Source organism: Macaca thibetana, chromosome X, assembly GCF_024542745.1.
Source record: "Macaca thibetana thibetana isolate TM-01 chromosome X, ASM2454274v1, whole genome shotgun sequence".
NCBI classification, from domain to species: Eukaryota; Metazoa; Chordata; class Mammalia; order Primates; family Cercopithecidae; genus Macaca; species Macaca thibetana.
The window spans coordinates 18,226,847-18,250,564 of NC_065598.1; the positions used below are offsets into that span (position 1 = coordinate 18,226,847).

At 37.1% G+C, this 23,718-nt stretch overlaps 1 protein-coding gene across 3 annotated transcripts in view; it reads left to right on the top strand.

Annotated features, from left to right (window-relative positions):
* Window positions 1–23,718, top strand: part of CDKL5 (cyclin dependent kinase like 5) — a 226,042-nt gene that overhangs the window by 149,386 nt on the left and 52,938 nt on the right. For all 3 annotated transcript variants that reach the window (XM_050777522.1, XM_050777521.1, XM_050777524.1), the window contains 6 exons: window positions 2,383–2,503; window positions 4,405–4,464; window positions 6,792–6,882; window positions 10,814–11,003; window positions 18,204–18,284; window positions 21,578–21,729. In XM_050777522.1, coding sequence (XP_050633479.1) covers window positions 2,383–2,503; window positions 4,405–4,464; window positions 6,792–6,882; window positions 10,814–11,003; window positions 18,204–18,284; window positions 21,578–21,729 — 695 coding nt within the window. The remainder of the gene's footprint in view (window positions 1–2,382; window positions 2,504–4,404; window positions 4,465–6,791; window positions 6,883–10,813; window positions 11,004–18,203; window positions 18,285–21,577; window positions 21,730–23,718) is intronic.

A 23,718-nucleotide genomic window follows, 5' to 3' on the forward strand; every position in this document is an offset into this window, starting at 1 on the left:
CAGGATTACAGAGGCTTAAACAAAATAGAAGTTTCTTTCACCCTCACATATAAATACAAAGGTAGAGCAGTATAGGACTAGTGTGGCAGCTCTGCTCCACCACACTGAGGTGACCTTGTCCTCAAGGTCAGGATAGAGTTCCAGCTGTCACATCCCATTGGCCAGGACATCATTGCATGACCACATTAGCTGCAAGGCAGAAGAGAAACGTACTCTTTGTTCTGGGCAGCTAGGCCTCCACTTGAAAATTGTGTTCCTGCAGAGTAAGGGAAGACTGGATACTGGAAGACAATATCTCTGCCACTGAGGAATTTAGAATAGAATATGAAACAAGAGATACAATTTGTTTTCCGTATTACAAAGCCTTCCTATTACACCTGTCCTTTTGGGACCATCTCTGAATTTGTTAATTGAAAAAGAGAATTCAAATGGAGAATCAAAAAACGATGCATACATACTTAAAATGTTTATTTTAATTGGAAACATAAATACTGTATGTATTCATTTAACACGCTATAAAGGTAGGGTCAAGTCCTTTTGCCTATCACTCTTCTGAAGTTCTGATTGGTCTTTTTTATATACGCCATACTCATAATGCATCTTTAAGGTAAAGCAAATGCACAAAAACATCTGCAAAGCAATCTCAGTGCAGAATCCTTCAATGGACATGCTTATCCCCACTAGCACCCATTCCTTGCCAGTGTTTTGTAGTTGTCTCACGTTTGATTAGATGGCAATAAGTTTAGTGGCTTTTCCTTTATTATTAAGTCTTTCTAAAGTATTCAACTTTGTTTTCTTATAAACAGCAACTCTTTTTTTAAGAAACATTATTTCATTGGTTTATATGGTATTTAATTGTATTAAAATAACAAGTGTATCTGTTATAAATAGGCATGGGAGTAAATACAACTGATTCTTTATAGGTATACAGCTTGACTGGTGGGAACAAAACTGTGAGGCCAAATTAGAGCAGTGATTTTCTAACTGGTCTTATGACCCCTTCACACTCTGAAAATTATTGGGAACCCGAAGAACTTTTTGTTTATGTGTATTTTATCTATTAGTGTTTCTCATATTAGTCATGACCAAGCAATATAAAAATATTAGTTCATTTTAAAATAACAATAAGCATATTGCATGTTAACATAGATAAGTTTGTATGTCAGTTATTCTTTCAAGTAAAAAGTGGCATTCCACATAAAAAGCAGCTCGTTCAGCTTGCATCTCAATCCTCCAAGTGCTTTCCCTCAGGACAACCATTGGACAGATGGCGCATGTGCAGCAGAAGGGCTTTATGTGCAGTCTGCCATTTTATCATGCAGATTCCAAAAAAGACATGTAGTCAAGAATTGAAATTTAGTCAAAGTAATATTTTGTACTGCTTCATCAAGGATGTCCTTAACTAAAACTTCTGTTTTCTTTTTTAAACGCAAGGTTTAACTGGATTAAAGAATCCAATGCCTTTATTCATGCTGAGGTGCCAGCAGTTTACCCATTGTTGCTTTGTACCATTAGTGTAAATGCCAACACAGTGAAAAAGGCAAACATCACAATCTTATTATGAATATAGTTTTGACTTCATGGGCCCTCCACAAGATCTGAGACCCCACAGATCCACATGTCACAGTTTGAGAACTGCTATCCTGGATGGTTGCCTACAAACAATAAGCTATGATTGTACCATGGGCCTTACTTGTACTTTACAGTGGGAAAGGAGAATGGTTAATCTGGAAATTCAATAGAGACTGGCTAAGTGGAGTTTCTACATAATAAAAAATTTTGCATGAATTTTATTTATAATGGTGTCTGACTCCAAATTAAGGTTTTTGAATATTGAATTGTATGGGGTCTGTGACTCTTTATTTCAATAGTATTTTCTGGCCTGTTTGAATTTTTGTACTAAATGTATTGATCATTTTTAATTTTAGAGATCTTTTTTTTCTTCTAAGAATATTTCCCAGATCTTCCAGATGTATTTTAAAGGCTTGATTTTTATCACAAGGTTCTGTTGCAGAGATACAGCACACTGTGTTAAAAAGGACTCTTTCCCCCCTTTATACATTACAGTGTCATATATCTACTTTGTATTGTTTTTCTCTTCTAATTATTCTAAAATAATGCCTGAACACCTTTAGGGAGAGTGAAAAGTATACAGGGTTATTATTTGGAGTAGCATTAGGGAATAGTAAAAATGGAATTCCTCATAAAAGAAAGCCACAATTTTAATGCTGATTCAGCATGAAAAAGTTGTAGATAGAAAGCAAAACAATAAAAAAAAAATGCTCTGTATTGGATGAATTATTCTAGATGCTTTGTAAAATTGTTAATACATAATTTACAGGCCTACCTAATTTGGGAAATTAATGACTATTTAATTTTTAGAATATGCTGGAATTGCTGGAAGAAATGCCAAATGGAGTTCCACCTGAGAAAGTAAAAAGCTACATCTATCAGCTAATCAAGGCTATTCATTGGTGCCATAAGAATGATATTGTCCATCGAGGTGAGTATGAGATTTTTAAAATGGAAAATATTAAAACATCAAGTAAAGTTAAGAGTATTTCACATGTTAATGTCTTTAAGAATATTTTCATAAGCATTGGCATTGCCTTTTAAATTAAATATATTTTGAAAGTGCAAAACATGAGAAATTATTTGCTCTCCAAATCTCCTTTTCTGTCACCAAAAGGATGGATTACAAATTTATTTGGATATTGTAGTGAAATCTTTACGTTTGTATAACTATTATAGATCCACTCCAAACTGTAGAAATGCCTGGTGATATAAGAGAACTCAACAAATGTGAACTTTGAAACTTATTTGGGGATAGGAGAAGAGCAAAATGTTGATCTCTATAGCCTTGGTCCTGCAGGTAGACCAGGTAATGTGAAACAACTCTGAATCAGGCTTTATATAGGTGGTCCCTAAGTCGCCGGCCGCTATTGGCACTCATATCTCATTCCTTCTTATACCAACAATCTCCAGTATGTATCTTCACCTCCTAATTTTCCCTACCCCTTAGTGAAAAGTGCCCATTGTCTGCAGTTGCAGGCATGATCAACCTCGCATAAAGGTCATAATTATACTCCCACAAACTGTTTTGTCCTTTACTGCCATGAAGTGGGTGGTTTATAACAATGAAAGGGAAATTACTTCCTCAGCATCATATTTGACTCTACACCCATTATCGTCTCCTGATAATCTCTCTTGCATTGGAGAGTTTTACAGTAGTGGGATGCAAATTGATACAACAGTGACCCTAAATATTTATAAAAAATATTGCAGTATCTATGTTTTGTCTTTGGATTAGCAGATAAAAGAATGCTACATTTTAATTTACCTATACACAAATGCACAAGGATATCACTTTTAAAAATTCTCACTTGTAAGAATAGTTTAAAGGTCATATGAAGAATGCCAACGTCTGTTATTCCTAGAAACAGTTTATATTTCTCTTGCATTTGACTCTCATAGCAATTACCTTATCAAGATTGTTGGTAGCATGGGTAGATCTCCACGTCAACTGGACATCTAGTGTCTGGGGTAATGATTCTAGTAACAGTCTATACTGTAGTTTGGGGATATTAATAAGGAGCTGAGTTAGGTGCATTTCCATCATGATACTGTGATTTGGTTACGTGCATAGTGAATCAGTGGTTGCAAATTAATGGTAGAAACCATGATTTGAAATCTACAGATTTCACTACCTCTACCCTTTCTCCATTTGCACCTTTACCATATGATAAAGATGATGGGTATTCTATTCTAAAAATACAATTGTGAGATGCCTCCCAAGGAGAGAATTCAACTGCATTTTCTGTGAATTTCTACTTAACTCCCACCACATCTTCATAACATCCATGGAAAAAATTAGAAATCTTAATTTGACTCATCCAGTATGGCTTCAGCATTAGACATTGATAATTGTGAACCATACAGAAAAGCTAAAGAGATGTAAATATAGAAATTATGTAGAAGAATGTAACAGAAAGCATATCTTGTATTTTTTTTCCAGTAAATATAATGCTAGCTACTTATTCTCATGTATTTTTAAAGTATTTCGTGGGTGTAAGCATTTTATATTTCTATCTCCCAAAATTTGTATTATTAGTATTTTATGAAGTAATAATAGTTTTTTGAAATATGTTGGCCTAGATTTAATTATTCTTAAAATTCAGAGATCCAAGTAATCCTTTTAATATTTAAAGAGGAAAAAATTGTTTTTGAAGTTGTGGTCTGCATGTTTCTGAAAAAGAAATTCATTGAAACTTTTATGTACCAGCATAAAATATGTTACGTTTCTTTTTGCTGCCACAGTTTTCTATTGAAATTACTCTAGATAACAGTGTCAATCAGGAGAACATAGAACATTTTTACTAATTTTTTTTTATCTTGACACTCCAGATATAAAACCAGAAAATCTCTTAATCAGCCACAATGATGTCCTAAAACTGTGTGACTTTGGTAAGTTAAAAAGAAATTAAGTCCTGGTACTTACAGAATTAATTTATTGTAACACATAGGTAGCTTTTAAAGGAATATTAAAAGTAATTGTTATGTTTTGACTTAAATTGGTAGAGGAACATTCTTTTGAGTCATATGTTGAAAAATTGATTGCTGGAAGAGTACTGCTCTCTTCAGAGTATTGTCTATTTTTAAAATTTTATCATGGTTTTTGTTTAATCAGAATTCAAAGCAAATACACCCATACACCCAATATCTAATGACTTCACAAAAATTTTTTTTTAATATTGATAGTTGTTCCAAGTTTAATCATAAACACTAAAATATTCTTCTATAAATACACATAAGTATTTTGTATATGCAATTGTTATATATCTGTAAAGTCAAAAGACATTTTTAGAACATTTTCATTTGTTCCCTCTAAATGTTCAATGAATGGGATTAGTAATGTATAATATTCCAGCTTTTGATTGAATGTATAGGGAAATTTTTTTAGTTGTACTCTCTCCTAGTAGAAAATTGTCTATGTCTCCCATGTAGATAACTCTGAATTAAGCTCTGTTAAACATTTAAATTAAAATAATTCAGAAAAAAAATTTAGATTGTATGTTAGGGTTGTTTAGGTCATGGGTCACTTTTTAAAATAATAATTTTGCCTGACCTGTGTGCTGAAAAATAAACACTTGGTTTTTTAAATGTCTTTTTTCACATATTTAAATATAATCACAAATACAATGTAAACCTCCACATATAACTAAGAATCCATCTCCTTATAAGGAAAAAGTAGATTAGATTAGTGCATAGGAGGTGAATTACACAAGTGAGAAATAGAGGCATTGTCAAAATTTGCTTCGTAGAATGACCCATTTTGTCCAGTGTAGCAATTGGAAGCATGTGTAGCTGTTGTCACTCAGTATTTTCAAAGATTTTGAATATTATCAACCTGTTTGCCTGAGAAAAAATATTTTACAGGACTTAATTTTCGTCATACTTTATGATAAGGAATAGTATGTAAAAGAGTCTTTCTATGTCCTAAATTTATAAAGAATGTGCTTAGGAAAAAGGAAATATTGAATACTGGATCTGAAAGATTTTAATTGTGGCATTTTTAGCATTTTCTTAGCTTTACGATTTTCAGGAACAGCATCTGTTTCTGATTTCCTGTCCATAATTGTGATTACCACCCAAAGCGGAGACTTAAGTTACTGAAAATATAAAGGAAGTTATAAATATAAAAGAATGCCTATAGAATGGTTAATAGTAGGAAAAGATTACTCCTGGTCTGGCATTATTTCTCAGAGAAAAGACTGTTGTAAATGGTCAGGAAGTTCCTCCTGGCAGCACCACATGTGGTATTCTGTGTCCTGTGTATCCCTAGCAAGGACTTCCTAATTGCTTCCGCTCCCAGAGTACGCACTCCTTGGTCTGACTTGAAGAACCCCATTCAAAAATACAAATATTTCTTCAAAGCGTGTCTTATGAAGAAACATTGATTATCTGAAGTTAGGGGTTTTGTTTTATGCTGGGATTGTTTTTATTTTTTACCATTTCATTTTAAGAAACACTATTTTCCATGTCTCAAAACTGACATACACCTTAATTTTTACCCTTAATTTAAATGTTCTGATTCTCTATAACTATTCACAGTGAGCCTATATTGTGTTTGGTGAGTTAGATGGATGATTAACTTATCCTCCTGCCTTATTTTGTGGCTATGCAGTAGCCCTAAAACCTTTTCAAAGGGTGGGGGTAAAAGTAGTGGTAGAATCTGTAATTGGTAACTAAGAGACCCCTAATATGCTCAGTCATTAGGAGATGATAGTAATTTTGGCCTGCTTTGTTTCCATCACTGTTTATGTAAGGGCTAGAACTGCTCAGCAACAATACATATGCAAATACTATGTAAGTGCCACATAGCAAAATTAATGACCGTCTACAGTATGTTAGTTTGACTTTGATATTGATTTCTAGCTTTTGTGGGGACTTTATTTCATTTTTTTCCTAAGGTTTGCATTTATTGGGAGAACTGATTTAAAAGTATGCTCTGAATAATTATAAAAGCATGGGATGACTTCGAAAACACGGTTTTCTTTAGCATAGTGAAGAGACTGGGTTTGTAGTGAATACATTGTATGTCTTTCAATTGACATGGAACACTCTACTAACTTTTTAAGATAGCAAGGATATTATTAATAAATAGCCCATGTAAGAACAGTCATTACATTCTTTTGATGTTGTTTAAAGTATTACTAGCGCTGAAATATTTTGCCAACATGAATTACTGTTTCTTTTTCAAAGTTACAACTTTGGACTTTACTATCTTTCAGGTTTTGCTCGTAATCTGTCAGAAGGCAATAATGCTAATTACACAGAGTACGTTGCCACCAGATGGTATCGGTCCCCAGAGCTCTTACTTGGGTGAGTTACCATCCCAAAATAGAATGACATTTCCACATCTGCTGATTCTATTGTCATTTGCTTTGAGTTCATCTATGGAAAATAAGAACTTCAGTTAATTAAATGTGTCAGTTACATACTGCGGTATAACAAACTACCTAAAACTTAATGGTATGAAACAAAGCACTTTGTTTGCTCACAATTCTGGGCGTAGGGGAATCAGCAGTTTGAGTTCAGCTGGGTGGTTCTTCTGCTCGTCTGTCTTGGAGTCACTCATGAAGTTTTAGTCAGCTGGTAGGTCATCTGGGAGCTGGTTAGTTTAGGGATCTCAGCTGGGTCAGACCATCTCTGATCCCTGGAAACTTATCCTCCAGTAGGCTATTCCAAGTTTCTAAGTGTGATAGTTGGAGAATTCTCTGCTGTAAGAGGGTAAGCCCCAAAGCAACAGTAGCTTTCAAGCCTTTTTTTGTATGGCTTTTGCCTCATTGACCAGAGCATGTTACATGACCAACCCCTGATCCATGGTATGGAGAAATAAATTCCACCTCTTGATGGGACAAGTGGCAGAGCCATATTATAAAATGGCATATGTATGGAAATGGAAGAAATTCATTGTAGCCATCTTTGCTGATAAACTTCCACATTAAGAATGTGAATATCCACACAGTTTGACATTCTGGCTTATCTATTTGTTCATTTATTAATTCATCAAATACTTATCAAGTATCTCTTATATGCAACCACTTTGCCAGGCACATGGAGTAAATATTGAACTAGACTGAGCACAGTGGCTCACGCCTATAATCCCAGCACTTCGGGAGGCCAAAGCCAGCAGATGGCTTGAGCTCAGGAGTTCAAGACCAGCCCGGGCAACATGGTGAAACTCCATCTCTACAAAAAAAAATACAAAAATTAGCCAGGCATGGTGATACCTGCCTGTAGTCCCATCTACTCAAGAGGCTAAGGCAGGAGAATCACTTAAGTCCAGGAGGCGGAGGTCGCAGTGAGCTGATATCCCACCACTGCACTCCAACCTGGGCATCAGAACAAGACTCCATCACACACACACACCCCCAAAAAACAAAAAAATGAACCAATTGCCATTTTTGTTCTGAACAGTGTAAATCCCGTTTGATGATAAATGGCTATTCAAACTAGCAGTGCATTGATGATTTTCTCACTAACATCTTCTACATTCATCCACTTTGTGCCCACCCTTTAACTTTCAGTGCTCTTTTTTTTTTTTTTTTTTTTTTTTGTTGAGACGGAGTCTCGCTCTGTCGCCCGGGCTGGAGTGCAGTGGCCGGATCTCAGCTCACTGCAAGCTCCGCCTCCCGGGTTTACGCCATTCTCCTGCCTCAGCCTCCCGTGTAGCTGGGACTACAGGCGCCCGCCACCTCGCCCGGCTAATTTTTTGTATTTTTAGTAGAGACGGGGTTTCACCATGTTAGCCAGGATGGTCTCGATCTCCTGACCTCGTGATCCGCCCGTCTCGGCCTCCCAAAGTGCTAGGATTACAGGCTTGAGCCACCGCGCCCGGCCTCAGTGCTCTTTAATTCATCTGTTAGTACCAGAAAAAGGTCTTCTGATAAGATTCTTTTCTTTTTAGTACATTTTAACTTTAAAGCCTAAGAAGGAGCCTGTAGTTCTCATTAATAATTCCCTACCTACCCTAGTTGTAGGATTATTTTCCCTAGATTGTATTTCCTTCTTTGGGACCACCCAAAAACATAATTTATACTCCACAAATAAAATTAGATATAGTGATAATGATGACAAGTGCACAAATTATAGGTCTCATTTCTTTAGCGTGCCATACGTGTATCTGGGGGACATGAAGAATTTAATTTTTAAAAATGTTTTTTATATAATAGCAATATAAGTTTCTGGATTTTTTTTTTCTGAAGAGCATGATGACTACATGTTTAAGTTACTCAGGGTTTATTTTGATATTAACTACTTATTTTCCAGTGTCTACCAACCGTCTAGTAGTACTTCTTGATTCATTGCTGACCTAAAGCCTGTAAGAATCATTGACATTAGTTTTTGAAAGCTTTACTATTTTTTTTTTAATCAAAAGCTTGCTTTATCCTGAAAAACAAAGATGCTTAGTCACTTTATTATCTCTTCCATTGTGTGGGCAGAGTTTAGAGTTTTTAATGCTAATTTTTAATCTTAGAATCAGGATTGATTTTGTGATTGTCCATATTTCTTCCATGTACCTTTTGGACTCATTGGGATGCATAGTCCATTTTCTTTTGGGAGAATTGAATTTACTGGACACTTTACCAATGGAGAAACGAGTATGAAGTAGATCATTCTTAGAACCGCATCTGAGGACTCAAGCGTAGGAGAAGGGCTTGTTATAATATGGTGTTGTCTGAAACATGGCCCCAAAAAGTTTATTTTGAGGAAGCCTTATTGTGAATCTTCAGAGAGTATTTGCTGCTTAATAATACCTATAGAAAAACTGGAGTTATGTTTAGAGATGTGCAGTAGCTGCTAAAAGTATGGGGACAATGTAACTAAATTAGTGCTAAAATAAATATTGCTAATTAAGTGATTGTCAAGTACTAGTTGAAGAACTATATTTGTAAAAATCCCTTTGAAATCAGATACTTGGTTATACATTAAGAATTTAAATTTTATACATTCTCAAGGCTTTGTCCTTGACATTCAGTATCATTCCAGCTGCATAAATTATTCAAATCAAATGACAGAAGAAAAATAGCTTGTAGTGAGTATGTGGAAATTTTCCATAAGTTTCTCCATCTAGCACTATGGAACAAATTTTCTCTCTCTCAAACAGATAACGAAAGAAAGATCAGTATCTTGCCCTGCCCAACAAACTTACCAAAAAGATCTAAATGAAGTTTCCTTGTGTGGTTCTTAGGTTGATATGGGAAGGAAATGAGATACATGAAATACTGACTTATTATTGCAATGATTTGTTATCCTAGAAATTTGTTCTGTATAATGTTAACAGTCCTTTGATTTAAAAGTTTTGTTTCACTACTGTATCATTTTAGCATTCCAAAATTCCATTCCATATTCTTTTTCAGATATTTTCTTTTGGCTTTCCCTTCTTAAAGCTTGGACTATTTATGTTGGAAATGTGTGTGAGCGTGCACGTGCTTGTATGTGTGTGTGGTTTCTTAATTTGCTATAAATTTAACACTCTAGATACTGAGAGATAGATATAAAGTTGTTTTGAGGATACCTGGATTTTCATCTACAACCTCCATTTATTAATAACGGCAACACTCCTAAAGCCCTCTGGTAAACTCACACCCTAGAAGAAAGCTATAAACCCCTAAGTAAACTGGAAAATGTTTTGAGGGAAATAGCTACCATAAAGCTCTGTATACATAGGCTACATATATTATATACAAATAAATAATACAGTAGACCTTAGCACAATCTTAGTCATCAGAAACTGTGATGCTGAGTAATGGAAGGTTAAATAATATTCGGTGTTAAGGAAACACATAAGTCAGTACATAGTAAATTTTAATAGACTGAACTGATAAAATGGATAAGATATATCTTTTTGACATTTAGAGAGCTAAAGGATAATTATTTGTCTTAGAAAATACAATTATTTGGAAGCATTTCATTCCTCAAATGAGGTGTTACTTGCCAGATATGTATACTGTATTAGGGTTTATTAAGCCGTTCACATTTAAGATATATATTTATATCTATTTATGTGAATAAATTTCAAATTAGTGTATACTAACTAAATTGTTATTAAGTTGGTGGCTTTATTAGCATAGGTTTATTCACTTGTGTTCTGATGATTTACTTTTCAGTCTTCTTTTCACATGGAACTTTCTAATTTCATAAATATACAAGTGTGCTGCACATTATAAATTTGTTCACAATAATTTGGAAATTATCAAAACATTGTATTTTTTCAGTTGCCAAAATAATCTCTTCCTTTATTTTTCAGCGCTCCCTATGGAAAGTCCGTAGACATGTGGTCAGTGGGCTGTATTCTTGGAGAGCTTAGTGATGGACAACCTTTATTTCCTGGAGAAAGTGAAATTGACCAACTTTTTACTATTCAGAAGGTGCTAGGACCACTTCCATCTGAGCAGATGAAGCTTTTCTACAGTAATCCTCGCTTCCATGGGCTCCGGGTAAGAGGTTTTGCTGAAACCCAAAATGGAATCAATACTGCAGTATTTGAGTCATTGTTCATTGCACAATGGAATGCTAAACTATCCTTTGAATACTATTTCCTTTCCCACTACAGTGTTGATAATCCCTATTATAATATTTCATTTCTGAATTTTTTAATAGTACTTGTGAATTTAAAAAGTGGTAGAATTCAAATTCTAATCATTTTTCTAATTTTTAAGTTCCAGTTTTTCAAAATCTTTTTTAGTGTATACATTCTTACACTCTAAACTTTGGTTATCTTACACTGTTTCTTTATCCAAACTACTAAGCAACCCCGAATATACCAAATGTATGAATGCTGAGCAAACATATTTGTAGTGATTTGAGGAGAGCCCTGAAAACTTGGATTCCCCAGATTTGAAGGTTCGTGTTTTAGTAGATGTTTCTGGTCCACTGACAGTGAAACATCACATCTTCTTTTCAAACTGGTGTATTTTCTTGGGGCCATACATGGTGGCTCACTCCTGTAATCCCAGCACTTTGGGAGGCCAAGTTGGGCAGATCACTTGAGGCCAGGAGTTCGATACCAGCCTGGCCAACTTTGTGAAACCCCATCTCTACAAGAAATACAAAAATTAGCCGGGTATGGTGGCACACACCTGCAGTCCCAGCTACTCGGGAGGCAGAGGCAGGAGAATTGCTTGAACCCAAGAGGCAGAAGTTGCAGTGAGCTGAGATCGTGCCACTGCACTCCAGCCTGGGTGACAGAGTGAGAGTCTGTCTCAAAAAAAAAAACTAGTGTATCGTCTTGGGCAGCCTTTCCTAGACTTGACAACTTTGTACAAAACTTTTCTGAGAATATGCTAAATAATGTCTTAGAAAGTATAAACTTTCCCCAAATGAGGAAGAGTCACCTTATTGGAGTGCCCAGTGCGTTATAGGCTACTTCTGTCTTCCATCTATCCCAAAAACAACTTTTTAAGTTTTCAGCCACTTTATTATTGTTGTTGTTATTATTATTATTATTATTATACGTTAAGTTCTAGGGTACATGTGCACAATGTGCAGGTTTGTTACATTTGTGTACATGTGCCATGTTGGTGTGCTGCACCCATTAACTCATCATTTACATTAGGTATATCGCCTAATGCTATCCTTCCCCCCTCCCCCGACCCCACGACAGGCCCCGATGTGTGATGTTCCCCATCCTGTGTCCAAGTGTTCTCATTGTTCAATTCCCATCTATGAGTGAGAACATGAGGTGTTTGGTTTTCTGTCCTTGGGATAGTTTGCTCAGAATGATGGTTTCTAGCTGCATCCATGTCCCTACAAAGGACATGGACTCATCCTTTTTTATGGCTACATAGTATTCCATTGTGTATATGTGCCACATTTTCTTAATCCAGTCTATCATTGATGGACATTTGTGTTGGTTCCAAGTCTTTGCTATTGTGAATAGTGCTGCAGTAAACATACATGTGCATGTGTCTTTATAGCAGCATGATTTATAATTCTTTGGGTATGTACCCAGTAATGGGATGGCTGGGCCAAATGGTATTTCTAGTTCTAGATCCTTGAGGAATCACCACACTGTTTTCCACAGTGGTTGAACTAGTTTACATCAATAGTGTAAAAGTGTTCCTATTTCTCCACATCCTCTCCAGCACCTGTTGTTTCCTGACCTTTTAATGATCGCCATTCTCACTGGTGTGAGATGATATTTCATTGTGGTTTTGATTTGCATTTCTCTGATGGCCAGTGATGATGAGCATTTTTTCATGTGTCTGTTGGATGCATAAATGTCTTCTTTTGAGAAGTGTCTGTTCATATCCTTCGCCCACTTTTTGATGGGGTTGTTTTTTTCTTGTAAATTTGTTTAAGTTCTTTGTAGACTCTGGATATTAGCCCTTTGTCAGATGGGTAGATTGTAAAAATTGTCTCCCATTCTGTAGGTTGCCTGTTCACTCTGATGGTAGTTTCTTCTGCTGTGCAGAAGCTCTTTAGTTTAATTAGATCCCATTTGTCAATTTTGGCTTTTGTTGCCGTTGCTTTTGGTGTTTTAGTCATGAAGTCCTTGCTCATGCCTATGTCCGGAATGGTATTGCCTAGGTTTTCTTCTAGGGTTTTTATGGTTTTAGTCTAACATTTAAATCTTTAATCCATCTTCAGCCACTTTTTTGGGCCAACATGGCAATTGCTGGTCATTTTGGGAACTATAAAATAATCTCCCCACCATTTCCTTCCTTTCTCTGAAATGCATAATTCTCAAACCATATTACCTTGCCATTTACAAAGCCCTTTGTTTTTTTCTTTTGATTTTCTGGCCCTCAGTTAATTTCCCTTTAGAGACCACCGCTGCTCAAACCTGAGTGCCCAACTGTCCAGATCCTTCTAGGCTCAGTGAATGTGGTTGAAATGAATGGACAGAGGCATACCAGTGTCTCTTTTATCTCCTGCTTTCTCTGTCTTTCACATCTGTCTGAGTTACCTCAGGCAAGTTTGTCGTTTCTCCTTTTTTTTTTTTTGCTTTTGTAAGCCAAAAATTTGCCATATATGACCAGTAATTGGGGCGCCAAGAGCATATGTGGTTCAGCAGCTTAGCTCAACATTTTTGAACATTTGTCATACTAGGTGTTGGAAATATGACAATAAATAGGACTTGTCCTCAGTCTAGAAGAAAGAAAAATCTATTATAATCAGAAATAAAGTTAGTCATAATTAATGAATTGCATTTCCACTGAGAATCCATCTAAACTCCTTGTTGTAGCCTATGAGACCTTGCCTGACCTCATCTCATACCTATCTCCTTTCCCCCCATTCTCCAGATTCTCAGCACACTTACCTTTTTTGTTCTTTGGCTTCTGTAAACATTCCAGGGTTTTTCCAGTTTCACCAACTTGGGACCCATGGCTGCTTCTCCTGGCAAGGTGCTTCCCTCGTGTGGTCCCTTTTCATTCTATCAGTCTCAAAGAGTGCCCCTTTCTCTGGCCACCCAACATACCACCCTTACCTCTATCCTAGTCTCTCTCTCCCACAGCATCCTTTCTCTATCATAGAACTTACCACAGTATGGAATTATTTTGTCTGTTTCTTTACTTGTTATTAACTATCTAGTCCTCACACACTAGAATATAGGTTTCTGAAGGGCAGAAATCAACGGTTTTATCACATCACAGATGTGTTTCCAGCATTTAACACAGAAACTACCATATCCAGTAAGTACTCACTACATATCTGAGAAGTGATTAACCAGTCTGTGACATCAGCATTCAAGCTTAACTGTATTTCTTTTCTCTCCATCTCTCATGCTGCTTTTACCCTTTTACCTTTACCTAACCTTTGACCATCACCCCCAAATAGATCCCCCGATCTTTCTCTTTTCATTTTAGCCTTCTCACATTTCTCAAACCACACAATTCTCTTTTTTGTTGAGAAACCTCTACAAGGTTACTGATAAAGTTTAAACTCTTTAGGGTAGCTTACAAACCCCTTCTTAGTCCTCCAGCCTCATTTCTGCCTCCCGCCTGGCCCAGTGTGTGCTCTTTGGCCACATTGAACCTCTCACCATTTCCTCGACATATTGCTTTTATACTCTGCATTTCCATCTCTATAATGCTCCCAACACTCACCCCTCTTTCTTCTCCTCCTTATTCCTCTTCTAGACTCAGGCCAAATGTCCTCCCTCCATGAAGACCTTCTAGACTATTCGAGGGGAAACTGGTGACCCTATAACACTCTGGTCATACCTCTTTTGTAGCACCCATTGCATTCTCCTTTAAGTAGCTGTTTGCAAATATGTATCCTCACTGGACTAATGAATTCCCTGAGGAAATGAACTGTTAATGTTCACCATTGTATTTGCAGCACACCTAGAATAGTGCCTGCGAGGCTGAATAGTGTTGAATGATTAAATATTTGAGCTCAGGATTTTAACATTAACTGCTGGAACATTAAGCCTGGTTTGCTGGCTGACTTGTTCTTGGCCTGGTTAATGAGGCTCTATGCTGGATTCTCTGAAGAGAGTATAAACAGATCTGACATGCTGCTTGGCCTTGATAACTTATAAACTAGCTGAAGAATTAAGACTTCCATCCATGAAATAATTAGAAAACAATACAATTTATAAGAAAGTGTGGTATATAATAAAGTACTGCATTGTTTACCTCATTGTATGGTTTTCTAATGTATCTCCGTATGGTTTAGACCATGAGAGTGTCACATATTCTGGAAAGTTAGAAATCATCATTGGGGATTCATTAGAGAAGGCTTTATGAAGCATTTGACATTTGAAATGGATATTGAAGAACAAGGAGCATTTCGATTAGATAGGCCACACGAAGAATATCTCTTTCTCATTTGTCTGTGGTCCTGTTTGTTCATAGTCTTCTTCCCTAAACAATATTGTCTATAAAATTCCAGACAGCATATGATAATGCTGCTTACAAATATCCTTCAGGGAAATTGCTGCCTCCATCACACTTTGACTTTTATAAACCTTAATACTTTCACATTTTAGTCTGAAAGTGTTTGTGGTGTTTTAACTAAATTAGTTTAATCTCTTTGGAGGCTTGACAATATCTTTTGAGGGAGAAATTTTCTTTCATGATGTTATTTGAAAATGTCTATAACAGATAGCTAAGCACATGGGACATGTAAACTGCATCTGCTGTGCACCATGGACTGACCAGTAACCCGTCCATTGTGGTGTGCATTTGGATTTAGTTGTATAGAGACAGGAAAATCTACAAGATGTTGCTTATAGTGGTTTGCATTATTGGGATAAAGTACCAATTGATGCCCCCATAGTATAGGGCCTAGAGTCTGGAGTTAGACTGTTGGGGTTCAAGGCCTGGCTCCATATTTACTATTTTGAATGATGCCAGGAAGTTATTTCACCATCCTGTGCCTCTGTTTCTTGTCATGTAAAATGATGATAACCAAAAGACTGCCTGATTGGATTGGTGTAAAGATGAAATATTATTTGTAAAATGTCTAGACCAGAACCTCACACGTAGTACTCAGCAAAGAAGCATTCTCATTAGATTGGATTGGATTGGATTGGCCAAGTGATTCAGAAAGAAAAAGACTGATTGAGATATATTTTAAACTTCTATGCATGAGTTTTGGCTATTTGTTGAATTATTTCATATTAGAATGGTAGGTCTCATTCAAATGCATGTAAATTCTTTGAAGTTAGGAGTTTGCTTGGTCATTTTTTATTGTAATATTTCTAATACCTTTTGACTTTCAGCATTAATTTTCTTATCAATGAAATTTCACTCCTAGAAAAAAGAAGGCGGTATCTGGTAGCATAAGATAGACCTCATACACAAAATATTAACATGTACTGGTATAGGGTCTTCTATTACAGCATGGTAGTGTCTTTCTCTTTGGGCTGATATTTAATGCTCTAGTAACATCAAAGGGAACCTCTGTACTTCCCTTAGGAGAGGCACCTAGGTTTAGAAAGAGTGTGGGTTTGGATCACAAGACTGGGTGCAAATACTAATTCTACTGCTGTTTAATTATGTAACTTGCCTTGAACCAGTTATTTGAACTTTCTGCTTGTCACCTTCTTCATCTCTAAAATAAGAATAATATATCCAAAATGCCTCATGTAACATCACTTCCCTCAGAAATCAGTTTTAGGTTATTGCCTGTGCATCTGTGTTGAGTTCATGTTATTTCTTCTACTCCTCTATCTGGAAGGTGCTGTCCTACTTTTCTCTGTCTTCACATTTTTCATATTTTTCAAAACCCAGTTCAGATACTACCTATGGGTTATTTCTTCCACGGCCATAAACCATCTTGGTCTTTCCTTTCTCTGAGCTTCAATTAGAATTTATGATTACACAGTTTAACACTGATTGCTTTCCCAACCAGACAGCAGATCCCTCAAGAGCAGGGTTTGGGTCTTACCTGTATTTTTTGTCTCCTTCTATCCAGAGCATGGTGTGGAGATGATGTCATAATCCTTAAATATCTTGTTTGAAATTTTACTATGTAATTAGTCCTCCCATTTACTTATTTAGCATGTTTAAGGATTTCAGTACTTTGAAATGCTGGCATGTTGGTATAGAGGAAATAACGTATGGAAGCAGACTAGCCCTGACATTTGGAAGGGAGTACATGGCACTGGGCTCTGCCGGTCATATTACCCAATACTTTAACATCCACTAGATATTGCAGAATGTGAGTTGGCAGAGGAAAGAACAGAAAGCACATCTAAATAAACTTGACCTCTTCCCCTCATTTTGTTTAAAAATGCATTTGTTAATCTAGGAACCTATGTTTGTCTTCGGTTCCAACTTTAAAAAAGGAAGAATTTGAAAACAGGTTATTATAAGAGCTTATTAAAAGCAATGATAGAATGTGTGTCTGAATTCACTCTCTACTTTCATGATCTTTTAGGTACTGGCCACTTACTTTCTTTTTTTACTTCTGTGTTTTCAAGAGTAAATGGTATGTTGTTAAAAAGCTATAAGAATACTATCTGATGTCTTATCATATACTTTCTGCTAGATCCTCAATTACTCTCAGTAATTAAGAATCATGTGTATAAGCAAATTATATATATACTATATTAGAACTGAATTGTTTGTATAAACAGATGATATTCTATTTTACTACATAATTAGTTCAAATTTTTATATTTTAGTTTGTTTCACATGCCTTAGTATCGTCTGCCTAGATTTAAGTATCATCTTTCACCTGTGAGTTTTCCTATTATTTGACACCCAGTCCTATTAATCCATATAAAAATACATAGACGGCCGAGTGTGGTGGCTTACGCCTGTAATCCCAGCACTTTGGGAGGCTGAGGCGAGCAGATCACAAGGTCAGAAGTTCGAGACCAGCCTGGCCAACATAGTGAAACCCCATCTCTACTAAAAATACAAAAAATTAGCCGGGCGTGGTGGCGGGTGCCTGTAATCCCAGTTACTCAGGAGGCTGAAGCAGGAGAATCACGTGAACCCAGGAGGCAGAGGTTGCAGTGAGCCGAGATCATGCCATTGCATTCCAGCCTGGGCAGCAGCACGAAACTCCGTCTCAAAAAAAATAAAATAAAAATACATAGACAACAAAAGTAATATACAAGTATGAATTTGACTGGGATTGGCATTTTTGCTTATCTGCTGCCTTCTGCAGCACTCACAAGCACGTACACAACATATCCTTCCCCAAATGTTAACATTCGCTTTGTGTGTGTCTCACAGTTTCCAGCTGTTAACCATCCTCAGTCCTTGGAAAGAAGATATCTTGGAATTTTGAATAGTGTTCTACTTGACCTAATGAAGGTAAGGCAAATCGATGTTATCTCTATAAAATATCTTTTGATTTGTGGATTCTTTTATGTCTACATGTGACCATAGCCTGCTTTTATGAATGAAATGTTAGGAGATGTGGAATGGCAAATAATGGGGAACTATGTCATATTAAAAGGCATGTAACTTATTTAAAATTACAGTGGGATCTGGTCTTGTCACAGTCCATCTACACAGAATCATGAGATCCCTAAATGATATTTTTTAAATGGACAGAATAATAAAAATCTGTTAGCGTGCAAGAGCTGTTCAAGCATAAGGTTTTAAAACAAATCTTAAAATCAATGTTGAAAGAAGAAATTCAACAATTTTTTCTGACATGGTATTTGAAGCCTCCCATCGCCTACACAGATTTGATCAGTGAATCTCATTTTTCTCTTTTTCTCCCAGACTCTTTCTGGCTCTACTTTAGACATATCAGGATGATTGCTAATGCTGTGGCCTGAGTGTTCTTCCTTATGCTACCCTCCCTGTCCAAAAGTCTTCCTGCTCTATACCCTAAAAGCATTCTCAGATTTCTTTATTCAAGTTTATTTTTTTTTCTCCAGTAGACAGTCGGCTTCTTGAGTGGGAACTATTTTTCATATTTCTCCAGCTTTCACTGCAGCCAGAAGTGCACAAACAAGTGTTGGTTGTTTGATAGTAGACCTTCAAAGAACACTTATTAATGGATCAATTTTATTTTATGCCCAGTCAACTGTCAAAATCAGTAGAGGTTACACTGTGCATAGAGCCTTTGAAAGGCATACTTAGCACAGTCGGAAATTTTCGAGTGGCATTCTCAGAACTTTGCCGTGCTTTAAACTATGTTAATCTGTGTTCCAGGGAACAAAATGTACATAGGTGTGGGGGTGGAGGTGGGGGAGGAGGGTGTGACGTTTCAGAAAGGCCACATACCATACAACCTTTTGTAGAGATGCACAATATTCCTTAATCTATAAAGGCTTTCAGAAATATCACAGTAAAGAAGCATTTCTGTCTTATCCACTATTTTCCAAATTTAATTAAATACTGAATACTGTTTTTTATAAAATGCTAAAGCTCTAGTGTTCTTCTGAACGCAGATTGAGAAATGCTACCCTCAGAAAGAACCCTCAAAGCCTTTTGTTTAATTAGGCATAAATTATAACTTAAATCAGGTAGGTTTTGTCAATACGCTTTTTCACACAGTCAGTCCTCATGGATTGGGACCTCAATAATTTGGTAACTTTTAAAATGTGAATAGAATAAAATAGGAACATGGAATTAAATACAATTTCATGTTTTCTGCCTTTCATCTTTCTTTAGTTAAAAATAATTGAATGTTTTTGTTAAATCATTACCAAATATAATTGCCAAGCATCAGTATGGTACCTGATTAAAAGCTAGCACAAATAAAAGTAGAAAGATAACCCGAATCATCCTGTGCTTCTGCCAGTTTAGAAGTTAAACATTCAAATTCCTATTTATTTAATATCTTTACCATCAGATTTCTTTTTTTTTTTTTTTTTGAGACAGAGTCTCGCTTAGTCGCCCAGGCTGGAGTGCAGTGGCGCGATCTCGGCTCACTGCAAGCTCCGCCTCCCGGGTTCACGCCATTCTCCTGCCTCAGCCTCCCGAGTAGCTGGGACTACAGGCGCCCGCCGCCTCGCCCGGCTAATTTTTTGCATTTTTAGTAGAGACGGGGTTTCACAGTGTTAGCCAGGATGGTCTCGATCTCCTGACCTTGTGATCCGCCCGCCTCGGCCTCCCAAAGTGCTGGGATTACAGGCGTGAGCCACCGCGCCCGGCCAGATTTCTTGAAGTAAATATTTTTATTGACATGTCCTTTCAGAAGGTGCATGAATTATATCTATATGTCAGTTACTTTTTATAATGTAAACATATTAGTATAACTCTACCCAGATGGTGACAGAGAAAATTGCTAACACCCTGGAAGCCTTCTTATGCCCCCTTCCAGGCTTTATGCCACCCCCCACCCCAAAACCAGTTCTGACTTCTGTCACCAAAGATTAGTATTGCCTTGTTATTATCGAATGTTATATAAATAGAATCATTCCTCTTGTTTTTTAGCTTTTTTTGAAAACAAATTTGAAAAATGAAAAATACCAATTATCCCTTCTTTGAATATTTCAAAGAGAAATATTCTCTTTGCCATTCTCTAAAGCTGCCGTGTTAATTTTGTCCACATATAAGTACCTAAAATGGCCATCTCATCCTGTCAGCCAATTTAGTGGGGTACAAGTCACCAGAATTAGTTCAAGCCCCTAATAACCTTAAGACTAGCTGCAGTAATTATGTTGGCTCTATCTTAGTCTTAAAAAAAATTTCCTTCCAAATACTGAACTTAAAAGTTAAAAAAACGTAAAAGAAGAAACTTTAAAACCAAAAAATTAGAGTTGAGGCTCTTTGCTGATACAGAATGATTTTTTTTTTTTTTTCTTTGAGACGGAGTTTCACTCTTGTGGTGCAGACTGGAGTGCAATGGCGCAATCTCGGCTCACTGCAACCTCCACCTCCTAGGTTCAGGCGATTCTCCTACCTCAGCCTCCTGAGTAGCTGGGATTACAGGCATGAGCCACCACGCCCGGCTAATTTTGTATTTTTAGTAGAGACAGGGTTTCACCATGCTGGTCTGGCTGGTCTCGAAACTCCTGACCTCAGATGATCCACCCGCCTCAGCCTCCCAAAGTGCTGAGATTACAGATGTGAGCCACCACACCCAGTCCCGAATGATTTCTTAAGATCTTATGTCAAGTGGGAAGAAAGCTAAATTCTGGCTATTATGTGTGTACTACTATGTGGGTAAAATAAAAGGAGCAGATAGAGATATGTATAGAGAATATCTATGGAAGGATGCCCAAGAAACTGATAACCTAGGCTGCCTCCAGAAAAGAGAACTGGGTATCTGGGGAATAAGAGAAAGATTAAAAATGTATATTCTTTCAAGTATCTATGTAATTAAAAGTATACTTTAAATTTTTAATTATATTGTAAAAGTGATTTTGATTAATGGTAAGTGCAGGGTACAAAACTGTGTGTATATTTTGTAAGAGAAAATATGTATATAGGATATTCAAAAAAGGGCCGGGATCATATATACCAAGAGGAAATGATAATGAGATTATAGGTGATTTAGATAGTCTTTTTTTATTTCCCAAACTGTGTTTACTTGATATTCTGCAATGACTGTGTATTTCTTTTATAAGGAAAAAAAATAAGGTTTTTATTAGAACTTAAATTTTACTTTGTAATGTTCTTAACAATCCTAAATTTTATTTCCTAAGAATTTATTGAAGTTGGACCCAGCTGACAGATACTTGACAGAACAGTGTTTGAATCACCCTACATTTCAAACACAGAGACTTCTGGATCGTTCTCCTTCAAGGTCAGCAAAAAGAAAACCTTACCATGTGGAAAGCAGCACATTGTCTAATAGGTAAATATTCCCTTTTAAGGAAATACAGATGCAGTGTTGGTCTTACAAGTAGGTGGAGGAGGTGGCTGCTTAAATGATGCAATTAGAGAAAAGAAGGAAAGCCCTCTTTATTCAAAAATATCTTCCTTATGCTTATTGCATGATTCAGAACCACAATTAAGGAGTTGTGTGGGTCTTAAAGACTTTCTTATCTTTAACTAGTATATGATGGAAACCTATGCATTCCCTGGGAAAGGTAGCATTGGGTTAGCAACTAAGGGGGTTTACAGCCTCAAGAGCTAGAATATTCTGCATGAATGAGACCCATCAGTGATGCCTGGAGGAAGAAAGATGGGTGAAGGCAAGGGGATTCCTGGAGAGAGAAGAGGATGCCAAACACAGATGGTGGTTGGAAATGTACCTAGTGTAATCTTTGTGACTGGACCAAGTAGGTCTGGCTCTACAGAGGGGTCTTGTGTTTTTATTGCTCTTGTCTTTTAATCATTGAGTTGCGAAATTAATTTTTCATAAGAATAAGAATATGGAAATAGTAAAGTCAGTGATTAAAATTGTTGCTCTTTATATATGATTTTTCAGCATAATTTTTTCAAAGCCTGTTTCCTGAAAAACACACACACGGGATTTGGGCCATACAATCAGGTTGTCTTTCAGACCTGACATTCCTCAATTATGTTGGTTGCATGTCCAATAGGACAGTGTCCTAGTCATGGTCTCCCTGTTTTCCTTCATCTCCCAAGAGGCTGATCTTGTCATCTGGGGTCGTTGGATTATGGAAGATAGGAAATAGTTTCTCTCATCTACTACTACAAGATAAGTAGAAAACAATGATTCTTTATTTTTATTTTTTAGTTTATTTAGAAGACAGGACCTTTGAGCTGTTGCCTAGGCTGGAGTGCAGTGGCATGATCATAACTCACTGCAGCCTTGAACTCCCAGGCTCAAGCAACTCTTCCACCTCATCCTCCTGAGTAGCTGGGCCTATAGGAGCATGCCATCATACCTGGCTAATTTTTTAAATTTTCTGTAGAGATGGGGTCTTACTCTGTTGTCCAGGATGGTCTCAAACTCCTGGCCTCAAACAGTCCTCCTGCCTCAGTCTCCCCATGTGCTGGAGTTACAGGCATGAGCTATCGCATCTGGCTGAAAACAATAATTCCTAATATGAAGCTTTTTTTTTTTTTTGAGACAGAGTCTCGCTCTGTCGCCCAGGCTGGAGTGCAGTGGCCGGATCTCAGCTCACTGCAAGCTCTACCTCCCGGGTTTACGCCATTCTCCTGCCTCAGCCTCGCGAGTAGCTGGGACTACAGGCGCCCGCCACCTCGCCCGGCTAGTTTTTTGTATTTTTTTAGTAGAGATGGGGTTTCACCAGGTTAGCCAGGATGGTCTTGATCTGACCTCGTGATCTGCCCGTCTCGGCCTCCCAAAGTGCTGGGATTACAGGCTTGAGCCACCGCGCCCGGCCCTGGCCACTTTTTTAATATAAATTTTCTTCCCACCCCCAGCCCCAAATTTTCCTTCCATATAGAACAATTGTTCTTTTTTGAGACAGGGTCTTGTTCTATTGCTCAGGCTGGAATGCAGTGGTGCGATCATGGCCCACTGCAGCCTCTGCCTTCCTGGCAAGCGATCCTCCCACCTTAGCCTCCTAAGTAGCTGAGACGGAAGGCATGTGCCACCATGGCTGGCTGATTTTTGTAGCTTTTGTGGAGAATTCCTATGCTCAAGCGATTGGCCTGTCTCGGCCTTCCAAAGTGCTGGGACTACAGGTGTGAGCCACCACACCTGGCCAATCAGTTGTTCTTAACAGATCAGATTTTTGAAAGCTCAAGATCTGGTACTATTTAGGTCTGGGAGAGCATCCATAAATTGATGATGACCATTTATCATATGTTTTCTCTGCTTAACTGTGATAGTGTAATTGTGTTTTAGAGCTGTTTACTCTTCTTGAAAATGACTGGTTTCAGTTTGTTTCCCCTTGCATCTTATGGA